This window comes from Mastigoproctus giganteus, chromosome 13 (genome assembly GCF_048544385.1).
Source record: "Mastigoproctus giganteus isolate SK-2022 chromosome 13, ASM4854438v1, whole genome shotgun sequence".
NCBI lineage: Eukaryota > Metazoa > Arthropoda > Arachnida > Uropygi > Thelyphonidae > Mastigoproctus > Mastigoproctus giganteus.
Window position 1 is genome coordinate 124,334,719 of NC_143587.1, and position 20,005 is coordinate 124,354,723.

Genomic DNA, 20,005 nt, shown 5'->3' on the forward strand with positions numbered 1-20,005 from the left:
TAGGCCAAAGGTAGAAATGTGATCATTTCTACACTTCACTAACATTTTGACAATTTGTTCCTCGATGTATGTCAGTCATAATCCAAAATATACTTTCCACCAAATTGCTTGAGAGAGAGAGAGAGAGAGAGAGACAAAAAAACAGCAATGTATTTAGCAGTCACTTAGGCTCGAACAGTGGTCACCCAAAGCACTTGTATTTATGCACTCTTGTACTTGGCCACGGCCTTTAACCTAATCACAACTTCCCTAAATGTTTGTCCATCCTTTATGAAGATGGACTTATCCCTGACTGTTTTATTTAAGATCTATGTAATTTAATTTACACAAATAAAGTTTATATACACATGTACATGGTTTATAGGAGTTCACTTAGTTTTAACATACTTTTATCGTAATATAATCTTTTTCTATAGGGTGGAGATACCAGGAACTGAACCCTTAGTAATTTAAGATCCAACTGGTCATTTTTTGGTAATTGCTGGACTCCAGTTTTAAAAAATTATAATGTGGCGGTGGATACAGGGTTTTTAACCCTCACTACTGCCATTACAGTATTCATAAAAATTGTCCACAAAAATTAAAAATGAAATAATAATAATAAATAAAATCAGTGTGCGCTATGCACATTTTGGTCATAACACAATTTCTACAACAACTAAATCTGTTATAACTGCTAAAACCTTCTTTCAGTTCAGTGGTTACCTAGGATGTTTAAAACATCCGTAGTTTAATTCTTTCCTCGCTCACTTGAAGGTTACTTTTCCTAAGATTATTTTACCGTCACCTAATTGCCTTTCACAGTACCTTTGAAAAGGTACCAAACAAAAGTCATTGCCCCAATAGATACTGCATTTTTGAATATATTTATGCCCTCCACTAATATATAGTTTCCCTCCACATATATATATGCATACACATATATATATGTGGAGGGAAACTTTGAGAAATCACTGTATTGTTACAAACACTCCCCGTGACTACACAAGGGTTAAACACTGTTAACATAAAACTGAATATTGAAGCTACTTTGCCACTTCACGAAATCCGCTTAATATGTATAGAAATGTATTTGTTTATTAGTCCATAATTGTTTGTGTAATAAATAATGTGTAATACTTATATTTTAATTACTTTATAAAATTAACATCTCATCAAGGTTTAAGTTCATTGTAATTTGCATCAGCATAAACATTTCTAAATATTTGCAAATGCCTATGTGAGGATGGGTCAAATAGTTATTTTATTTCAGTTTACTGTATATTTGTTATTATTTTTATTTATTTATTTTTTGCTGTTGCAGCAAAAAGCCTTGGGCTTTCTTCACCATATGACTAATACTAATATTTTTTATTGAGAGGATAAAATGTTAGAGGCATAAAATATAAAGATGAAGTTATTAGTCACCTCCATTTTTCTGTTTAAAAACCATTAAAATGTGTGTAATTTTAAATGTGCTTGTTTATTCCTGTTTATTATATGCACTCAGTGAACACTGAATTGTGATTTCCTACTAATAACCTGTTGGGCCACTACTTACGCAGATAACAGCCATCATTTGTCTAGGCATTGACTCCACTAGATGTCTGAAGATGTCCATAGGAATCTATAGTCATGCTGCCTGCAAGGATTTATTGTGTTAGAATAGATGACAGCTCAGTATCCATATGCCTCTTCACATTGCAAAACATCCCACAAGTGTTTAATTGGATTGAGGTTGGGCAAATTTGGGAGCCAATCAAGATGGCTGATACCTTCACTGTGTTCTTCTTACCACTCATTTACTGTGGGCCTGATGACACGGCACATTATCGTATTGGAAGTTCCCATTTCTGTCCAAGTAAAAATATAACATGGCAGGGTTCACATGATCGCCTATGAGCCACCTGTAGACCTGATCAATGAAACGTCTGGTTCATATGCACCAGAGGTCCTAGTTCTTGCCAGAAAATCATGCCCCATATTAAGCAACCACCACTCCCTCCTTGGATAGTGGGCACTGTGCACATTGTGTCTATGGACTAGTGTTGCTTGCACCACACACGAAGGTATCCATTGGCCTCTTGCACAGGTATTTGCACTCATCTGACCAGTACATTTGTTTTCAGTCCTCCAATATCCAACCATCATGTTGCTGACACCACAGCTTTCGCTGTGCACAGTGTATTATAGCCACAGTTGCTGACAACAACAAAAGCCGTTCATTGTTGTTGACAGTGATCAGCAGTGAGGAGTATGTGTCTCTTGGGTCATTTGTGATATTGTTTTTGCATTTCCCTTATCATGTTGCAATGTCAACTATTGCACAATGACCTGCCATTGAGCCCATACAACTTCCTGCACCCTTGACTCACCATGAATATCCACCTTGTATAATCCTTTACAGTTCTGTTGGTGGGAGGCAGTTTCACCCATTCAGTATCATTCTTTGTACACCATGAGCAACCAACAAGACATACAACTTCAAATTTGGAAGCATCTGATGCACAAGCTCTCACAATCATGCCCTTTTGGAACTCCATAATATCTTTACTATGTCCCATAGCTGCTACTTTATAACTTTGACTTTCACGACCAGATGCAAATTACCACTGCTCTAGCATGTGAAGCTGTTCAGCTTTTTATACTGCAAACTATGCGGCATAGTCCATTACAGATAGGTGGTCACAATTCGGTGATCACTGAGAGTGTGTATATACAGGGTTATTCAAAATGAAGTCTGGGGTCATCTGTAAATGATTACAGGTGACTACCCATATACAGGGTTATTCAAAATGAAGACCGAACATCGCGAGCGTGGGAACGAAACTTGAGATATTATGCGTTCTTTCGAGATGGCTACAAATGATTGACACATGCTTTCCCAAAAAAAAATTCTGAAATCCCAGAACTTTATAACTTTGACTTGCACGACCAGGTACAAATTACCACTGCTCTAGCATGTGAAGCTGTTTGGCTTTTTATACTGCAAACTATGCGGCATAGTCCATTACAGATAGGTGGTCACAATTCGGTGATCACTGAGAGTGTGTATATACAGGGTTATTCAAAATTAAATCTGGGGTCATCCGTAAATGATTACATCTACCCATATACAGGGTTATTCAAAATGAAGACCGAACATCGCGAGCGTGGCAACGAAACTTGAGATATTATGTGTTCTTTTGAGATGGCTACAAATGATTATGACACCTGCGCTTTCCCAAAAAAAAATTCTGAAACCCCGAACTTCATTTTGAATAACCCTGTATATATATTAGATACTCTTATTCACTTTCATTTTCAAATTTTTTCAAAATTGAATATGTTGCTAGCTTTCTATCCCAAGTGAATATTACCTTCTGTTTCATGTTTTTATTGAAAAATACTTCATGCATGACTGTTAAAATCATTTATATCTGTAGATAACATGAGGGAACTCTAAATATAAAGTTTAATCAGTCGCTTAATACTAAAATCTTAGAACAGCAGCAAAGAAGCATACCTATGTTTCCCATAATTCAGTTACATGTCACCCACAGACAATTTCCATTAATTATTAAAAACAAATGTTTAAGTAAATATTTTTTAAAGCTCTCATCTTTTTTTCCCAGTTAATACATACGTGTGGGCCTTTTTTTTTTTTTTCCCCTCTTCTTCCCAGTGAGCAATAAGGTTACAGTTAAGAGATATTTAAAGATTACTATGCATTTTGAAGATTAATTGTAAATACTGAAGTGTTTTCAGTTCTTTGTTTAGGTTCTGTTTCTCACAAGCTTACTTGGATTCTGTTTTACAATGACAAATCCTAAGTGGGGGGGGGGGGAACAAGAAGAATGAAATGTTGCGGCATCACAGTTTTAATGAAATCAAAGAGGATACCAAATAATAAACGTTCAACACTTAATACCACAATAAATATTTTAATAAGCGAGCATTACATTACAGACACTATACCAGGTCCTTCTTCACATGCACAGTGCTTGTATGTAATGCACAGTACTATTGTGCATGTGAACAAAACTTGGTGTAGGGTTTGTATCATGATGCTCATTTATTAAAATATACATTGTTAGTGTATAGAGTGCTCAAAGAGCTTATTAAAAAATAAACTCTTCAACACTATATGCTAACATTGTATATTTTAATAAATGAGTATCATGTTACAAATCCTATACCAATGAAACGTTTTCTTTGCAAGTGGTATCCATCAAAAGATGGATAACACCTAAAAAGAAAACATCTCATAAAGAAAGGTATATTTATTGATTGACATGTTTATAAAAGTATATTTATTTACAAAATAAAAATTAAATATGGCCTGGACCATATCTATTAGATTTTCTGCAACCAATTTTTAGTGGCTGGTTCAGATTATGTATGGAGCAAAAATTTGACTACCTCTGACTTTGAGAATAAAAAATTATATTATAGGTAGTGGAAAATGTTTTGCTTGTACACACACACACACACACACACACACACACACACACACACACACACACACACACACACACACACACACACACACTCTCTATATGCCCATTACTCTGTGTGTGTGTGTGTGTGTGTGTGTGTGTGTGTGTGTGTGTGTGTGTGTGTGTGTGTGTGTGTGTGTGTGTGTGTGTGTGTGTTCGAACACAATAGTTTCAAAAATGGTTTAGTAGGACCTGTTTTGGCATTTGCAGTAGCCTCAATTTCTTTATATATACTTTTTACTGACTTCCAGTTAATGCTGGTCTGGTTTGGAAAAGGACCATTTTAGTTGCAGCCTAATCTGATGCTCCAGTTCGTCCCACAGATATTCAGTAGGGTTAAGGTCCAACTTTTCAACATTACTGCCCATAAAGGAGTCCTGCATCAATCTCACCTATGACATGGAGCATCATTATGCTGATACTTACATGCCCCATCTCTTTAGTATTCCCACAATGTAGGTAGTGCATAATTGTCCAAATTGGTCATGAATTTCAGGATTTTAGGCATTATGACCATTGGACTAACTGAAAAAGCTCCATGTGATCAGACCACCTCCGCTAAACTTCATGTTTAGGTGTATCTTCTCAGACTTGAAGTTTAGTACATAGTATTTGGGAGGGGTGACCAAATACAAGAAGTCATTCGAAACACAGCTATTGGAATTGAGCATTGTGTGGCAAAATTTGTCATGCCATAGCACCTTCTATTGCAATTCTGGAGACCATGGACATTGAGAATGATACAACTCCAAATTTTACATTGGTGACTCTTATATTGGCCTTATGTGCAAATGCCCTACAATTGAACCCAAGGCTGTGCAACCCTAGATTGTAGTGATGAATGTTTCTGTGGACCCTTTGATTTTCTTTATAATATTTTCCACAGAAAACTTGTGTGATGCACAAACTATACATTTTATGAGTTATCAAACATGTTCTGCTAGTTTGTGAGGCCATCTAGGTCCCCCCCCCTTTTGATTTGTTTTTAGGCTCCTTGAAAGAAGGAAGACCATAAGTGGTCTTCCTTCTTTCAATAGCAACTGCCACAGTAGATTTTGAGAGTCAGGCAATTGGCAGTTGCATGTGTAGAAAGGTAACTGAATGACGGCACCTCCGTAGCCAGGTGGGCAGGAGCAGCAGTGCATAGCACACGCTTCTTGATTAGACCGGGGTTCGAGCCCGTGACTACCAAATATGGAGGATGCGGAAAGGTCAGGGAATGACCACCGCATATCCCCGGAGCAATATGGCCTTAGTTGCTAATGCTCCTAAAAAATAAAAAAAATAAAAAAATAATAACAACTGAATGACATCCAGTCACCATATCCACCACATATCCCCGGAGCAATATGGCCTTAGTTGCTAATGCTCCTAAAAAATAAAAAAAATAAAAAAATAATAACAACTGAATGACATCCAGTCACCATCCCACATTGAAAGTTGAAGTTCAATTCTGCAATCCATACTAGCTTCTAACTTACTGCTTCTGTCTGTACAGGCAGAAGCACTAAGTTATATTGGTATATTTATACTCATCATAAAGTGACTTGATTTTACAGTGAACCAATCATAAAGTGGGGTTCCACTGTATTTAAAATTTAAAGTAGTAAAAAAAGATATAAGCAGTCAATAACGAAGAATACGGCACACACATATTGCACAAGTGAGATACAGAGAAACAAGTCTACAAAGCTTTAAAAATAGGAATAGAGACGATTCTGAAATTCCTTTCTCCATACTTGTTTAAGGTTTCAGTATGTCCAAATAATTAAAATTTTAGAATATCCTTATTTGATTCCATAATCAATAACACTGCATTAATAACAGTGAACTGAAATAGGTAGGTATTAGGTTCTTCAATTGATAATCCCATCTTGTTACATTAGTGCTCCCATCATTGGATGGTTCAGCACCAGTAGCAAAACTGCAAAACTCCCAACAGTACAATTTGTTAGTGTGTGTGTGTGTGGAGGGGGTTCTATTTTCAACTCTAAATGTAAGGTAACTGCACATTCAAGCCGAAATGAAGTTGAAATTTTCCTTTCCCTGAAATTGTTTTGAAAGATAATCAAGGGAACTTGAATGCTGAAAAAAACATTGCCATTTGTGTGGAAAATTAACTTAGTTCCAAAATAATTTCTTTTTAAAGGTGTGAATATGATCCAGCTTAAAGTTCACCGAAAGGAATTAGTTTATATGAACCTGTCAAAACTGTCTTTGTTATACACAACTCACTTTTTTATTCTATAATTTTGGAAAAATCTTATTTATGATCATCTTGAAAAAGACTTTAGTGTTTATTTTCTTGTTTGCTTATATATTGGCTTGTTTGTTTGTTTATTGTTTTTGTCATTCCACTATCTTGCTTGTGGTTTTAACATTTCATTTTTGCAAAGTGAAGTTAGGAAAGTACCTTTCAGTATATATTTACAGAAGTATTAGATTTAGTTGCTTTTTACTGTTTAACCACATAACTTCCTTCTACAGCCACATTTCCTCTTCCTGTTATTATTCTTCCTATTGCAATTGTATTTATTTATTATAAATGCCATGCAGTCTTTTAAAGGTGTACAGTTACATTTTAAGACCACTTAAATGGTTTTTGCCACCTATTGATTTCAAAGTGATTTCACTTAATATTCTAGTCTGTTAATAAAAATATGAAGTGGAAATCCATGAAGTCTTCAGTAAGAGTATATATCAAAGTGAAGTATTAATTGTTTAGCTAGTCAGTTTAATTGTTTTCTTTTTTTGTATATTTATTTCAAACTAATTTTAAATAAACCTATTTTAGGATGTTTAAAAAATCTTAATTTAACAAGCTGAATTGTAATGTCTGTTATTATAGGAGAGAATGATCGCTACAGAATTCATTTCACAGATTCTCGAGTCTGTAAAAGTTTTCTTCTTAGTTGCTGCCCACATGACATCTTATCTGCAACGGTAAGGTTGATATGATGTATTTCTGTGGATCGTACAACTTTGAAATGCCAACTTAGCTATTGTATATGTTGCCTATATTTCCAGTATGTTTGACGAATTGTTTTATTCTTGTAAATGTGTTTATCCTTTTTTTTTTTTTTTTTTTTTAATCTTATTAGGGAATGTCTAATTATACTTGAAGCAGAACTTGCAATTGAAGAATGTTAGGCATGAAGCAGTATACCTAAGAAAAAAATAAATATTTTGTTAGAAATGATTAAACAAGATAGACTGCTAGAGCTGTGTCATAGGTGTTATTACAAGGGGGTGATCAAGTTGCTCTACCCCCCAAGTGGAAATAATGGGATGACAACAATGAAAGTATTTTTATTTTTAAACGTAGTCTTCTGCAACGCATACGCTTTTCCCAACAATGTTCCAATGCTTTAATTCCTGCCAACAAAATATTCCTGTGATCAAATATCCAAACAGGTGTTCAACAGCAAAATTACCTTCAAATTTCCTATGCTCAAAGGTCTTTTAGATTTGGGTATAGAGGACAGTTACTGGGGCCAAATCTGGTGAATGAATGAATAGGGTACCAGTTCAAATGATGGATCTGAAATGTATGGTAACTTACATTTCAGAAATACAGTAAGAAGTAAGGCTTCTGTTTCTGTTATAAAATACATATAGCATACATATTAAAAAGGATAGGTGGAACAGGACCAGGGTATGTCTGCCAGGGGCAAAGGTTGATGACGTTGTAGAGCAGATATCATCTTTTAAGGGCACAAAAGGGTGATATAATTGTACACATTGGCACCAATGATATTAAGAGTAGGAGACGAGCGGAATTACTTAACAAGTACAGGTCACTGTTGAAAAAAAGCCGTGAAGTAGGGTTGAATTTGAAAGTGTCTGCAATTCTGCCCAGACACGATAGGAGGGAGTATATGATGAGAGCCTTGTCGATCAATTCGGCCCTGGAAAGATTGTGCAAGGCTCAAGGGGTAGAATTTTTTTCAGCCTGGAATGTACTTGTTAACAGGAGAGATTGCTTCTACAGGGATGGGGTACACTTAAATAGAAAGGGTGCAAGAATATTTGCTGATGCTATCGAGGCAGTGTTAGGTGGGTCGGAAAACTGCTAGCTTGGGGGGAGACAAAGACTAATGGATTAACAGTAGCCACTGGCAGAGGTGAAAGAGATTCTTGCGCTGCTTCTATTGGAATGAGCAGAAGCCTGAAAAACAAGATGCAGGATATTTCAGAGACTGCTGGAAGTCATTGCGGTACAAGTAAACACATGGGTTGTGTTAGGGTAGCTAAGAATAGAAACAGGTGCATGTATACTTGCGTGTACACCAATGCTAGGAGTTTAGTAAATAAATTTGATGAATTTGAGGTATTGCTCAAAACATCAAAGGCAGATATTGTTGGGATATCAGAGACGTGGTGTCACACAGATATAAGGAATGCAGAACTGGAATTTGGGGAGTACAATGTGTATAGAAAGGATAGACAGGACAGGAGGGGAGGAGGGGTTATGCTATTAGTTAAAAAACATAAAATCCAAGGAAGTGAAGCCAGTCGACATTGATGGACAGGGCAGTGTCGAGTCAGTTTGGTGTGACATAAGCATAGGTAAATCAAAATTGAGAGTAGGAGTGTGCTATAGGCCTAATGACTCTGATGAATATAATAAGATACTGTACAGGGAAATAGAATTGGCCAGTAAATCAGAGAGTCTTATAATGGGGGATTTTAATTTCCCAGATATTGACTGGAATTTGTGGGTTGGTCACTCACACACTAGCAAGGCTTTTGTGGATTTATTGGATGATTGTTTTCTACACCAGCATGTTCGGGAGGCAACTAGAGGGAGTAATACTCTTGATCTGATTATCAGTAGTGATTCTTCATGCATTAGGAATCTGCAGATAAAGGAACCACTGGGTGGCAGTGATCACAGTGTGCTGAAGTGGGATTTACTCAAGGAGGTAACTACCATCAGAGGTAAAGGGAAGGGTTTTTGCTTTCGTAAAGGCGACTATGATGGTCTGAGACAGTATTTAAATTCTATACAGTGGGACCAACTGATGATGTTACCAACAGCAAATTCAAAATGGGAAGCATTCAAGGAACTAATCTTGGAAGCTACCAGGCTTTACATACCAACCAAGAAATATTGTTCAAGGTTCAGGCCTAAATGGTTGTCAGATGAACTAATGAGACATATGGCAGAGAAAAAAAATGCATGGGATACATACAAATTAATGGGTGACATGGAAGCCTATGATAGATATAAGTTGGTCTGTAACCAAGTCACAAAGGAGATTAGGCAGGCAAAGGCAGATTATGAGAAATCCTTGGCAAAGGACGCAAAGAAAACCAGAAAAGAGTTCTTTACTTATGTAAACTCTAGAAGGAAGGGGATGAATCAGATTGGTCCACTTGATGTTGATGGTTCAACAGTTGAGGATCCAGCTCAGGTGGCTAACAATCTAAACGAGTATTTTGCATCTACAGTCACACATGAGGAGTTATTCAGGAAGGGGAATGTCGTAGGTGAAGTAAACATTGGCAGTGAGCTAGATTATTTTCTAATAACTGAGAGGAAAGTGGAGGAGAAATTGTTGAGGATAAACGTAAAAAAGGCACCCGGGGTGGATGGGATCTATCCAGTTATATTAAAGGAGGCAGCAAAGGAAGTAAGCAAACCCCTAGCCATAATTATGAGAGCTTATTTGGACTCAGGGGAGGTACCCATGGACTGGAGATGTGCAAATGTAACCCCAATTCACAAAGGAGGATCAAAGGCTGACACAAGTAATTATAGACCTGTTAGTTTAACTTCGGTTCCAGGAAAATTAATGGAGGCACTGGTTAAAGAAGCACTTCAGGATCATCTGGACAAGAATTCAGTTATAGCTCAGACACAGCATGGTTTTGTTAAGGGCAGGTCTTGTCTGACCAATTTGATTGGATACTATGATGTAGTCACAAAAGAACTGGATGCAGGGAATAACTTTGATATTATATATTTGGATCTTAGAAAGGCTTTTGATACTGTTGCGCATGGAAGACTGCTGCACAAATTGGAGAAGTGAGGCATTGGAGGCAAATTGCTGCTATGGATAAAGGGATGGTTGAGTGGCAGAAGACAGAGAGTGGTAATCAATGGACACTGCTCAACGTGGACTAATGTTATTAGTGGAGTTCCTCAGGGTTCAGTGTTGGGTCCATTGTTGTTTTCTGTATTTATGAATGATATTGATGATGGTGTATCAGGCTTAATGTCCAAGTTTGCTGACGATACTAAGGTTGGCAGGGTTGTTAAGGACACTACTGATACTATGCTGCTGCAACAGGATCTGGAAAGGTTGAGCAGATGGGCTGAGAGGTGGCAAATGAAGTTTAACATTGACAAATGTAAAGTACTACATATGGGAAACAGTAACCCCAGATCAACGTATCAACTCTGTGGTACTACGCTGACAGTGGTAGAGAATGAAAAGGACCTGGGGGTAATTGTGCAGGCAGATATGAAGTTCTCTGAGCAGTGCAGACGAGCTGCAAGAGTAGCTCATGGTGTCTTGTCAATGATATACAGGAATTTTTCTAGCAGGGACAGGGATGTGATTATTCCCTTGTATAAGGCATTGGTCAGGCTACAACTTGAGTGCTGTATACAGGTCTGGAGGCCTCATTTCAAGAAGGATGTAGAGCTGCTGGAACGAGTACAGAGAAGGGCAACAAGATTAGTGAATGGAACAAAGGGTTGCTGTTACGAAGAAAGGCTTAAGTTTTGCAAGTTACAGAGCCTGGAGACTAGGCATCGGCGAGGTGATCTGATAGAGGTGTATAAGGCTTTGAATGGCTTGAGCATGCTCAATGCCGATGGGATTCTTCCTCTTGCTCAGAATAAGCACCTGAGAGGGCATAAATTCAAATTGAGGAAGGACGGATGTCGGATAGATGTGCGAAAATTTGCCTTTAGCCAGCGGGCAGTTGGTTTGTGGAATTGACTCCCATCGCTTGTTGTTGAAGTTGATAGCCTAAACAAATTTAAGGCTCAGCTGGACAGGTATTTCGAACGAACGGAGGGGTGAAATGGGAGTAGTGGTTTTTTTTTTGTTTTTTTTTTTTGGCTGATGCTGAATAAGCTTGCTTTCTTGCATCATATGCCTCTACTAATGCTAATGCTAATATAAAATACATATAAGACAGAAAAAGTGAGCAGATGTATATGTCATACTGACCTAACAGAGGCCAAAAAGAAAAGGAATAAAAAATCAAATATAATTTAAAAATAAATAAAAATAAAAATAAAATGCCAAATTAAGATAAAAATTAAGATAAAAAATGTAATATAAAGACGAAAACCAGGCCAAACTCCTGCCAGGCTCGACAGTAAATTGTCATATTCTGACCATATCCTTTCATCTTCATATTGCATTTTCTTTGTTAAAATTCACGTTTCTGCTACAATATTTTTAGTCTTTCTATCCTTTTCTTTTCCCTCCTGTTGGTTTGATTGTTATGTTTTATTTTACTATTTTTGCTCTAATGTTATGCCATGCTACTGGCATAAGTTTTATTTTAATTTTATTTTTTAGTTTCATATTACAGTAAACCCCCGCTATTCGCGGGGGTTACGTTCCTGAGAAATGCCGCGAATACTGAGTTATGGCTCCCATAGTAATAAAGGGGTTCCGTTCCAAAGTATGAAATATATAAGAAAAACTAGTCTAAAATTTTGTCTATTTATGTATTATATGTACCTTCATAATATGACTATGTACATAGACAGTACATAATGAAATGCAAGCATAAGGCATAGAAATGAAAATAAGAAACAATTTAATATTAAACGTAATATTTATTAGAAATTTCAAACAAATCTTTCAAACCAGCGTCTTTGCTAGCTAAAAAACCTATCCCGCCAGTGCTATCACCAGTTTCGCTAAAGCGTTGATAAGGAGTTTTGCGTTTTCACGAATGATGTGTGAGTTTAACGGAATTTTATTTTGAGTTCGGTCTTCTATCCACAGATTTAAAGCTTTTTCCATTTTTTCTAATTTAACATCACGAGTTACAGAGCAAATTTTTGAAGCAATTAGCGCGTTTTCACGGACACTACGGCGGATTTTTTCTTCCGATTTCTTGATTGATCGTACCGTTGATTCATTGATTTTATAATGTTTTGCCACTGAGGAGACACTTTCATCATTAGAAATTTTATCTAATAACTCAATTTTATTCGCTAATGTCATCACCTTCTTTGATATTTTCACATTTCTCTTGTTATTCGTAGTCATATTTTTGTACGGGTTAGAAAGAACGTGTCCACAATAAAGTCACTTACTTCCGTTAACACACTCGAAAAAGTCTGTTTTACACTACAAAACGGTAGATTTATCACTTTTTTAAGCATATCAATTTATAAATTGATAAATTTATTCAATTTATAAGCATATAAATTAAAAGCAAACGACGAAACCTTCCATAACAAGCGCATAACACATTGAACAAGGATTAGCGAGAAACATTCACGCTCGCGATTTTGTCATCCCTCTCCCCCCACCCACTGAGCGCTGTTTTGACCGGGAAAGATAATTTTAGCCAGGCCAATGTTTTTTTATGGCGGAAAATATTCACGGCGCTTTAAAATTCCCATTTTTTAGGTTTCATTTTATATTAAATCGGCAATCGCGAATACAGATACCGCGAATAGCGGGGGTTTACTGTACTGTATTTCTTCGATTCTGAGACACCCCCCCCCCATAAACGTCTGTAAAAATGGGATGTCTTAGAATCAATGGCGTCTTACAATTGCAGTTTTTTACCCCGCACTTTGATAACGGTCAAATGTGATAATGGTCAAAAAATGAAATAACAGTGGCTTTCGAAATGTTGAAGCCACTGTTATTTCATTATAGTGGAGCTCACTCAGCAAAAACGAGGAAGTTTTGTTTGTATAGTCAAAAGTACGTAAGAAGTGGAGTTACTGTATTTCGTTCATTTTGATCCCTTATTGCACATTAAAATGTCAAAAATATTGCACTACAAAGCTGCATTGACACAAAAAGTTATTGTGTATGCAAAAAGAACATGGAAATAGAACTGCTGGTCGACGTTTTGACATTAGTGAAGTAAATGTTTGTTGGAGAAATGATCGCAATTCCATATTTTCGTGCAAAGCAACAACCAAGTGCTTTACAGGGCCTAAGAAAGGAAGAGTTCCACAAGTCGATGAAGCTGTAATACATTTTGTAACGGAGACATGCGCAAAAGGATCTCGACAAGCCATGCAATTGAAAGCTGGAGAAATTGCCTAGTTCCTCGGAATAGAGAAAATAATTTTTAAAGGCAGTCGCGGCTGGTGCGACAGACTCTTGCGTTGTAGTGGATTATCATTAAAGTGCCGAACATCTATCTGTCAAGAAATTCCTGCAGACTTTCAACAGAAGCTGATTAACTTTCAGCGACAGGTGATGAAATTAAGGAAAAAAAGAAACAGAGTTTAGTCAAATTGGAAATGCTGATGAAACCCCGGTCTTCTTCAATATGCTTTTAAATTACACCATCGTTGCTAAAGAAATCAAGTCTATAAGCACAGGCTACAAAAAGCAGTGTATAACTGTGATGCTATGCATCACTGCTGATGGTTGAAAGTTTCTACCATATTTAATTTTAAATTGAAAAACCATACCGAAGAATGAAATTTTCCCCGAAGATGTTATTGTGTGTGCAAAAAAAACATGGATGGATGTCGGCAGAGATTATGGAAGACTGGCTAAATGTTGTGTGGATTAAATGTCCTGGAAGTCTTCGTAACCCACCTAGCATGCTAGTACTTGATGCATTTGTGGACATTTGTCTGAACGGGTCAAAAATAAAATCATGCAAAAACATGGCGACTTGGTTGTAATTTCTGGTGGAATGACTAGCCAACTGCAACCACTCAAGGTGCCTCCGTAGCCAGGTGGGAAGGAGCAAGCAACAGTGCGTAGCACATGCTTCTTGATTAGACTGGGGTTCGAGCCCGTCACCACCAAATATGGGGGATGCGGAAAGGTCAGGGAATGACCACCGCATATCCCAGAGCAATATGGCCTTTGTTTCTAATGCTCCTAAAAACCAAATAAACAAAACAAACAGCAACCACTCAACGTTTCAGTGAACAAACCATTTAAGAATTACTTGAGAAAGTAATATGAATCCTGGCAATTGACTGATAACCTTCCGTTGACACCATCCAGAAAAATTAAAACAGCACCGGCATCAAAATTGGCAGAATAGGTATCAATAGCTTGGAAGCTAATCCCAGAAAGAATAGTGTAGCACTCATTTAAAAAATTTTGCATCCCCAACGCTCTTGAAGGCTCAGAAGCGATATATTAAGGGAAAGTGAAGATAATGACGGTTCAGAAGATTCAGAAGGAAGTGATGAGTAACATAGCTACTGATAAATACTATTGTTGTTAGTAAATTGAATTCTATTATAATAAAAACATTTGTTAGATATATTTTAGCATTTTGTTTTATTTATTTATTTTTTTTTTTCTTAGAATCAGCTTTTTTTCTGTTGGTGGTACTGAAATTAAGGTGCATCTTAGAATCGATGGCGTCTTAGAATCGAAGAAATATGGTAGTTAAATATATATATATATATACACACAAATTCAATAGATATAGCATAAAATGGTACCTATCACGACAGTTTAAAATTCAAAAACAAAATTGGCAGTGAATATTTGAAACATACAAAGGACCCTATCAGCCTCTATATAAAGCAATGCTAATAATAATCATAATAATTCCATATTTACAAAATCTAAAATACCAAATTTTATCAGTTATTATTGAATCAAGCTTACATTGAAAAGCAAGTCATCACGGGGCTAGCGCTTCTCAATATATGCCGACAATAACAACCAAAACTATCTGTTTCTGCTAATTATATGCCAGCCTAACCATATTTATGTTATACTAGATATAGTATAAATCATAAGTTAAGTTGAAATTTGAGTTGATATAAGTTCATTTAATAATAAGTTATCTGAAATTAATGGCAGACTGGCAAAAATAACCGCTAGCCATACAGATATCAAAAACTAAAATAATTTAAATATTATTAAAAATATATACAAGTGTTTCCGTAACCTATGAAAAAATTATAACCACAGTATTTCTGTTACTTAAGAAAAATATACAAGTGTATCTGTTACTTGTGAAAAGCAAAGCAAAGGTATGAACTAATATTGAGGAGAAAGGAAAAGGCTGCAAGGATAGAAATAGTACCTCAATCTCCCTCGAATGCTCTAATAGATTTTGAGACATAAGATATTAGAGTTAGATAGTATACAGATAAGAGAAAAGGCAAAGAAAATGAATGTAATCTACTTCTGAAAATTACTGGGGGGTGTAAAGCCCCTTAGCAGGGTTCCTGATAATTCATTGTGTGAAGAAGCATGCACGTATAATAATTATTAAACGTGCATTTATGTATCAGAAGTGAAATTAAAAGTCAGAATAATTAAAATTGCCTATATCAAGTACCAATTAACAATCTTAAAGAACAAAGCAATCCTTACCAATGCATCTGAACTTACAAAAACGTGGATAAATCCTAGCTGATGCAGGAAATGAAAGAATTTCAAAGCTCCCTCTACAACCAATTAAGATAACGGTTCCCTCTTCCTCCAGTTAAAAACAGTGTGGACAGCAGTGGCCTCTGAACATAACTCAAATGCCGGAATATTAATACTTAAAATTACCAATATCTATTTATGGAAATTTATTTTATTTTTGACAAAAAAAATCCCTTAAGCAACAGAAACCTATCGATAAATTGAAACACAAGCAACAGGAAACTGGTGAAAAAGAAACTTAAACCAATTACTGTATAAAATGATGAAAAACACTAGATATTAATACAAAATATAAATTTACAAACAATTAAAAATTAATTCCTTTCCATTCTATGGGTACAACCTTTTTTTTCAGAGCGTAAGACACAGATCAACAGTTCTATGGGAAGTGCCTAATATGTACATATATACACATAAGCTAAAAAGAAGACATCTGATTAGTATATCCCTAACTTTTTAACCACTGTATAAGAGTTAATACTTTCATGCCATATTTTCATAGCTATAAAAACAGCTCTACATATGTACTTAAATATAAATTTAAGAGGGAAATCATTTCTCTTAAGCTTATTAATAAATTCTTTTAGTGAAACTAAAATATTTTCGAGACTGTTGTATATTCTAATTAATCTTAAACCTTGTGATACAATAATATTACTATGAATTTATGGGAGATGTTTGAATGCCAATGTGTAAGGTTAACTAACTCAAATTTAAAATCTCTGTTTGTTGCATACTTTAGTTTGTATTTTCTCATTTGTAATATGCATTTCATTATCTAGAAATATGGCTGTTAACATACTCTGTTTATTAGTACACTCAAGCTGTAATTCAGTAGGATAAAAAATAGCAATATCCTCTAAAAAAATTAGGCTCATAATAAGGTTATCTATATATCTATAGAGTATTGTACTTTTACTAAATTTACTTTCATAGTAATTCAAATTAAATAAACATAAGTCTATTAAATTGTCCCAGTAATACTTATCACAAGATATAACCCTACTATATGTATTATAATATTCACTGAGTACCTTTTTTAGGTTGTCATGAGACATACTAGTTAAAAGATTTTTTAAGTCATACGTACCAATATGTCTAATTTCCGTGGAATTGGTATTCAGGTAATCCAAGACTATGTTATTATTTAAAATAATTTTAGATTCCCCCACATTTTCCAACACAACTTTTAACTTTTTAAGTTTCTAGCTTTTTATGTGGTATTTTTACATAACTATCTCTACAAGAAGTTATAAACCTAAATGCAACAGGGGACTTATGAAATTTAGGGATCCAATGCACATATGGAAATTTAGTATTAGAGTAGTTCAATTTTAACCTTTTATTCATAGCAACCAGTCTCTTGCTGATAATATTACTGCTTGTTCTTCTTTCCTGTAGGTTGTGCTGTTGTTAAGTTCTTTAGCTAAAGTAGCACTATAAAACTTTTTACAAATAATACCGTAGTTGTTGGTTGGCTGCCCTATCAATGGTAGTGATAATAAATCTAGATTGCATTTCCGATAAATGCTGTTTAATTAACTTTAATTCAAATATCATGGCCTTATCATACCATTTGAACTTGCCGTATATCTGCTTAACCAATGCCTCATATGCAAGGCAAATTCACATGTGGAAAGCCTCTACAGGTATGCTATATTTATATGCCAATTTTAGACCAAATTGTATCAGATCAATGAAAATTTGCTTACAAATTTGTTTAACACTAGTCCTAAAATGAGGCCTAAATTTAAACCCATAAGATAACAATTTCCTTAATTCTTCATGCTGGATAATATTCAAGTCTCCTGTAATGATATGCTTATGGTGTATATCCACATAAGATTGATATGCTTATGGTGTATATCCACATACGATTGATATGCCGGTAAATGGCAGAAGCACAGGGCATCATTCTTTTTTTTTTTTTTTTTTTTTTATGTGAATCCCAAACACGAGAGATATTAGTACCGTGCTTGGGTTAATTCTCTACACTATTAAGCATATTAGCTTCCTTTTTATAATTACAGACTGTTAGGCTTAACGTAACTGAATCTAGTACAAATTCTTGAACTAACCAAAGGCAATGCATAGTTAAAGTGGTTTAGAATCGACAAAAATTTAAAACTTATGAATTCTTTAGTAACTATGTTGATATTTCCCAGTTTAAACTTAAATATATCAAACAATAAATGATGCTGGTGTAAATTGATAAAGTTGGAATCCCTACATAGATTCAGCAAGGCCTTTAACCTGCTAATCTTCATGCCAAAAACTATGTTATGAATAATCTTGATCTTAATAACAAATCCGAAAAGTTCCCTATGTTATCCACCCTACGTAATTCCTTATTTGTACCACAATGTAACCTCTTTCTCCTATGTCTAATGACTGTAGTCTTGACTAATTGGAACATATGATGCAGGGCATTTCAGAGACTGCTGGGAGTCATTGCAGTACAAGTAAACACATGGGTTGTGTTAGGGTAGGTTAAGAATAGGGACAGGTGCATGTATACTTGTGTACACATCAATGCTAGGAGTTTGGTAAATAAATTTGATGAATTTGAGATGTTGGTCAAAACATCAAAGGCAGATATTGTTGGAATATCAGAGATGTGGTGTCACAGATATAAGGAATGCAGAACTGGAATTTGGGAAGTACAACATGGATAGGAAGGGAGGAGGGGGTTATGCTATTAGTTAAGAAACACTTAAAATCCAAGGAAGTGCAGCCAGTCAACATCACTGGACAAGGCAGTGTCAAGTCAGTTTGGTGACATAAGTACTGGGAGATCAAAATTGAGAGTAGGAGTGTGTTATAGAAATGTTGCACAGAGATATGCAGGAAAGGTTCGAAGATCTCCTTAATTTGAATATTCCAGATTGGGTTATAAATCCTTTTTTAAATAATGAAGATGGTGTCCGTTTTGTAGAAGAATTTATTGCATTACAAAATGAAGTTGAACTGAAGCCAAAATTTCAAAATTCATATCAGGAATTTTGGTTACAAAAGAAAATCCCTGACCATTATCCAGGGAACCGGGTTAGAGCACCCAGTTCAGATCGCCAAATGCCGTATTGGCAGCAAAGCCACTGTATGTCTTTGTCGGTTGTGGTTGTCATGTCCATGTAGTGCCGAATCCAGTAAGGTCAAGCTGCCCATCCCGCTCTGGGGGTGGGATATGTTAGCTGGCAGTGGGAACCCATCTGGTGAAGTCATTCCTGCCCTGCTTGCATTCATTTTTTTTTTTAAATACTTTTTTCTTATATATTTATTTTATTTATTTATTTATTTATTTTATTTATTTATTTTTTTTTTCAGTTTTATTTATATATATATATATATATATATATATATATATATATATTTTTGTTTTCACTCACACTCGTTCATATTTTTCTCTCACACCAGGAGGGGGATGCATTGATGTGTAATGTAAATTTAGATACTAATTAAAACTAGGATTAGTGTGTACTTAACTGTAGCAGTTATGGTTTGTGTTCTGTTTTTTTTCACACACTTACACTTTCATTCATTCTTCTAGCTTTCATTTCATTTATTCGACTCTTGCTTTCTGCACTGCACTCTCTGGGCACCTCAACTTACTGTAATTCTTCAGTTGTGGTGCAGGCCTAGCCACAAGTTTTTTACAGGCCAGTGGAGGGTGCAGTGTTTGTGTGGTTAGTAAATGTCTGTTAATGTATATAAAGTAATGTAAGTTATTCCCAATCTCGGCCAACCACATTTTCTCCTCCACTCATTCCCATTCACTCTCTCTTTCCCTCATGCTAGGTCACTCTTTCTTTCACCAAAACTGCCATTTATTCCCTTTTACCATAATTCCTAGTTCACCCAGTGCCCAACCTATTCATTCTGTCTTTCATTCTCATTCATTCATTCTACATTGCATCCCCTTGCTACCAGCTTACTGATATTTTTCAGCTAATCTGCTTTCCTGGTTGC

At 35.7% G+C, this 20,005-nt stretch overlaps 1 protein-coding gene across 6 annotated transcripts in view; it reads left to right on the forward strand.

Annotated features, from left to right (window-relative positions):
- The window catches only part of LOC150076415 (putative RNA-binding protein Luc7-like 2), a 222,315-nt gene that overhangs the window by 73,821 nt on the left and 128,489 nt on the right, over positions 1-20,005 (forward strand). For all 6 annotated transcript variants that reach the window (XM_090387884.1, XM_090387885.1, XM_090387889.1 and 3 more), the window contains one exon: positions 7,306-7,400. In XM_090387884.1, coding sequence (XP_090244010.1) covers positions 7,306-7,400 — 95 coding nt within the window. The remainder of the gene's footprint in view (positions 1-7,305; positions 7,401-20,005) is intronic.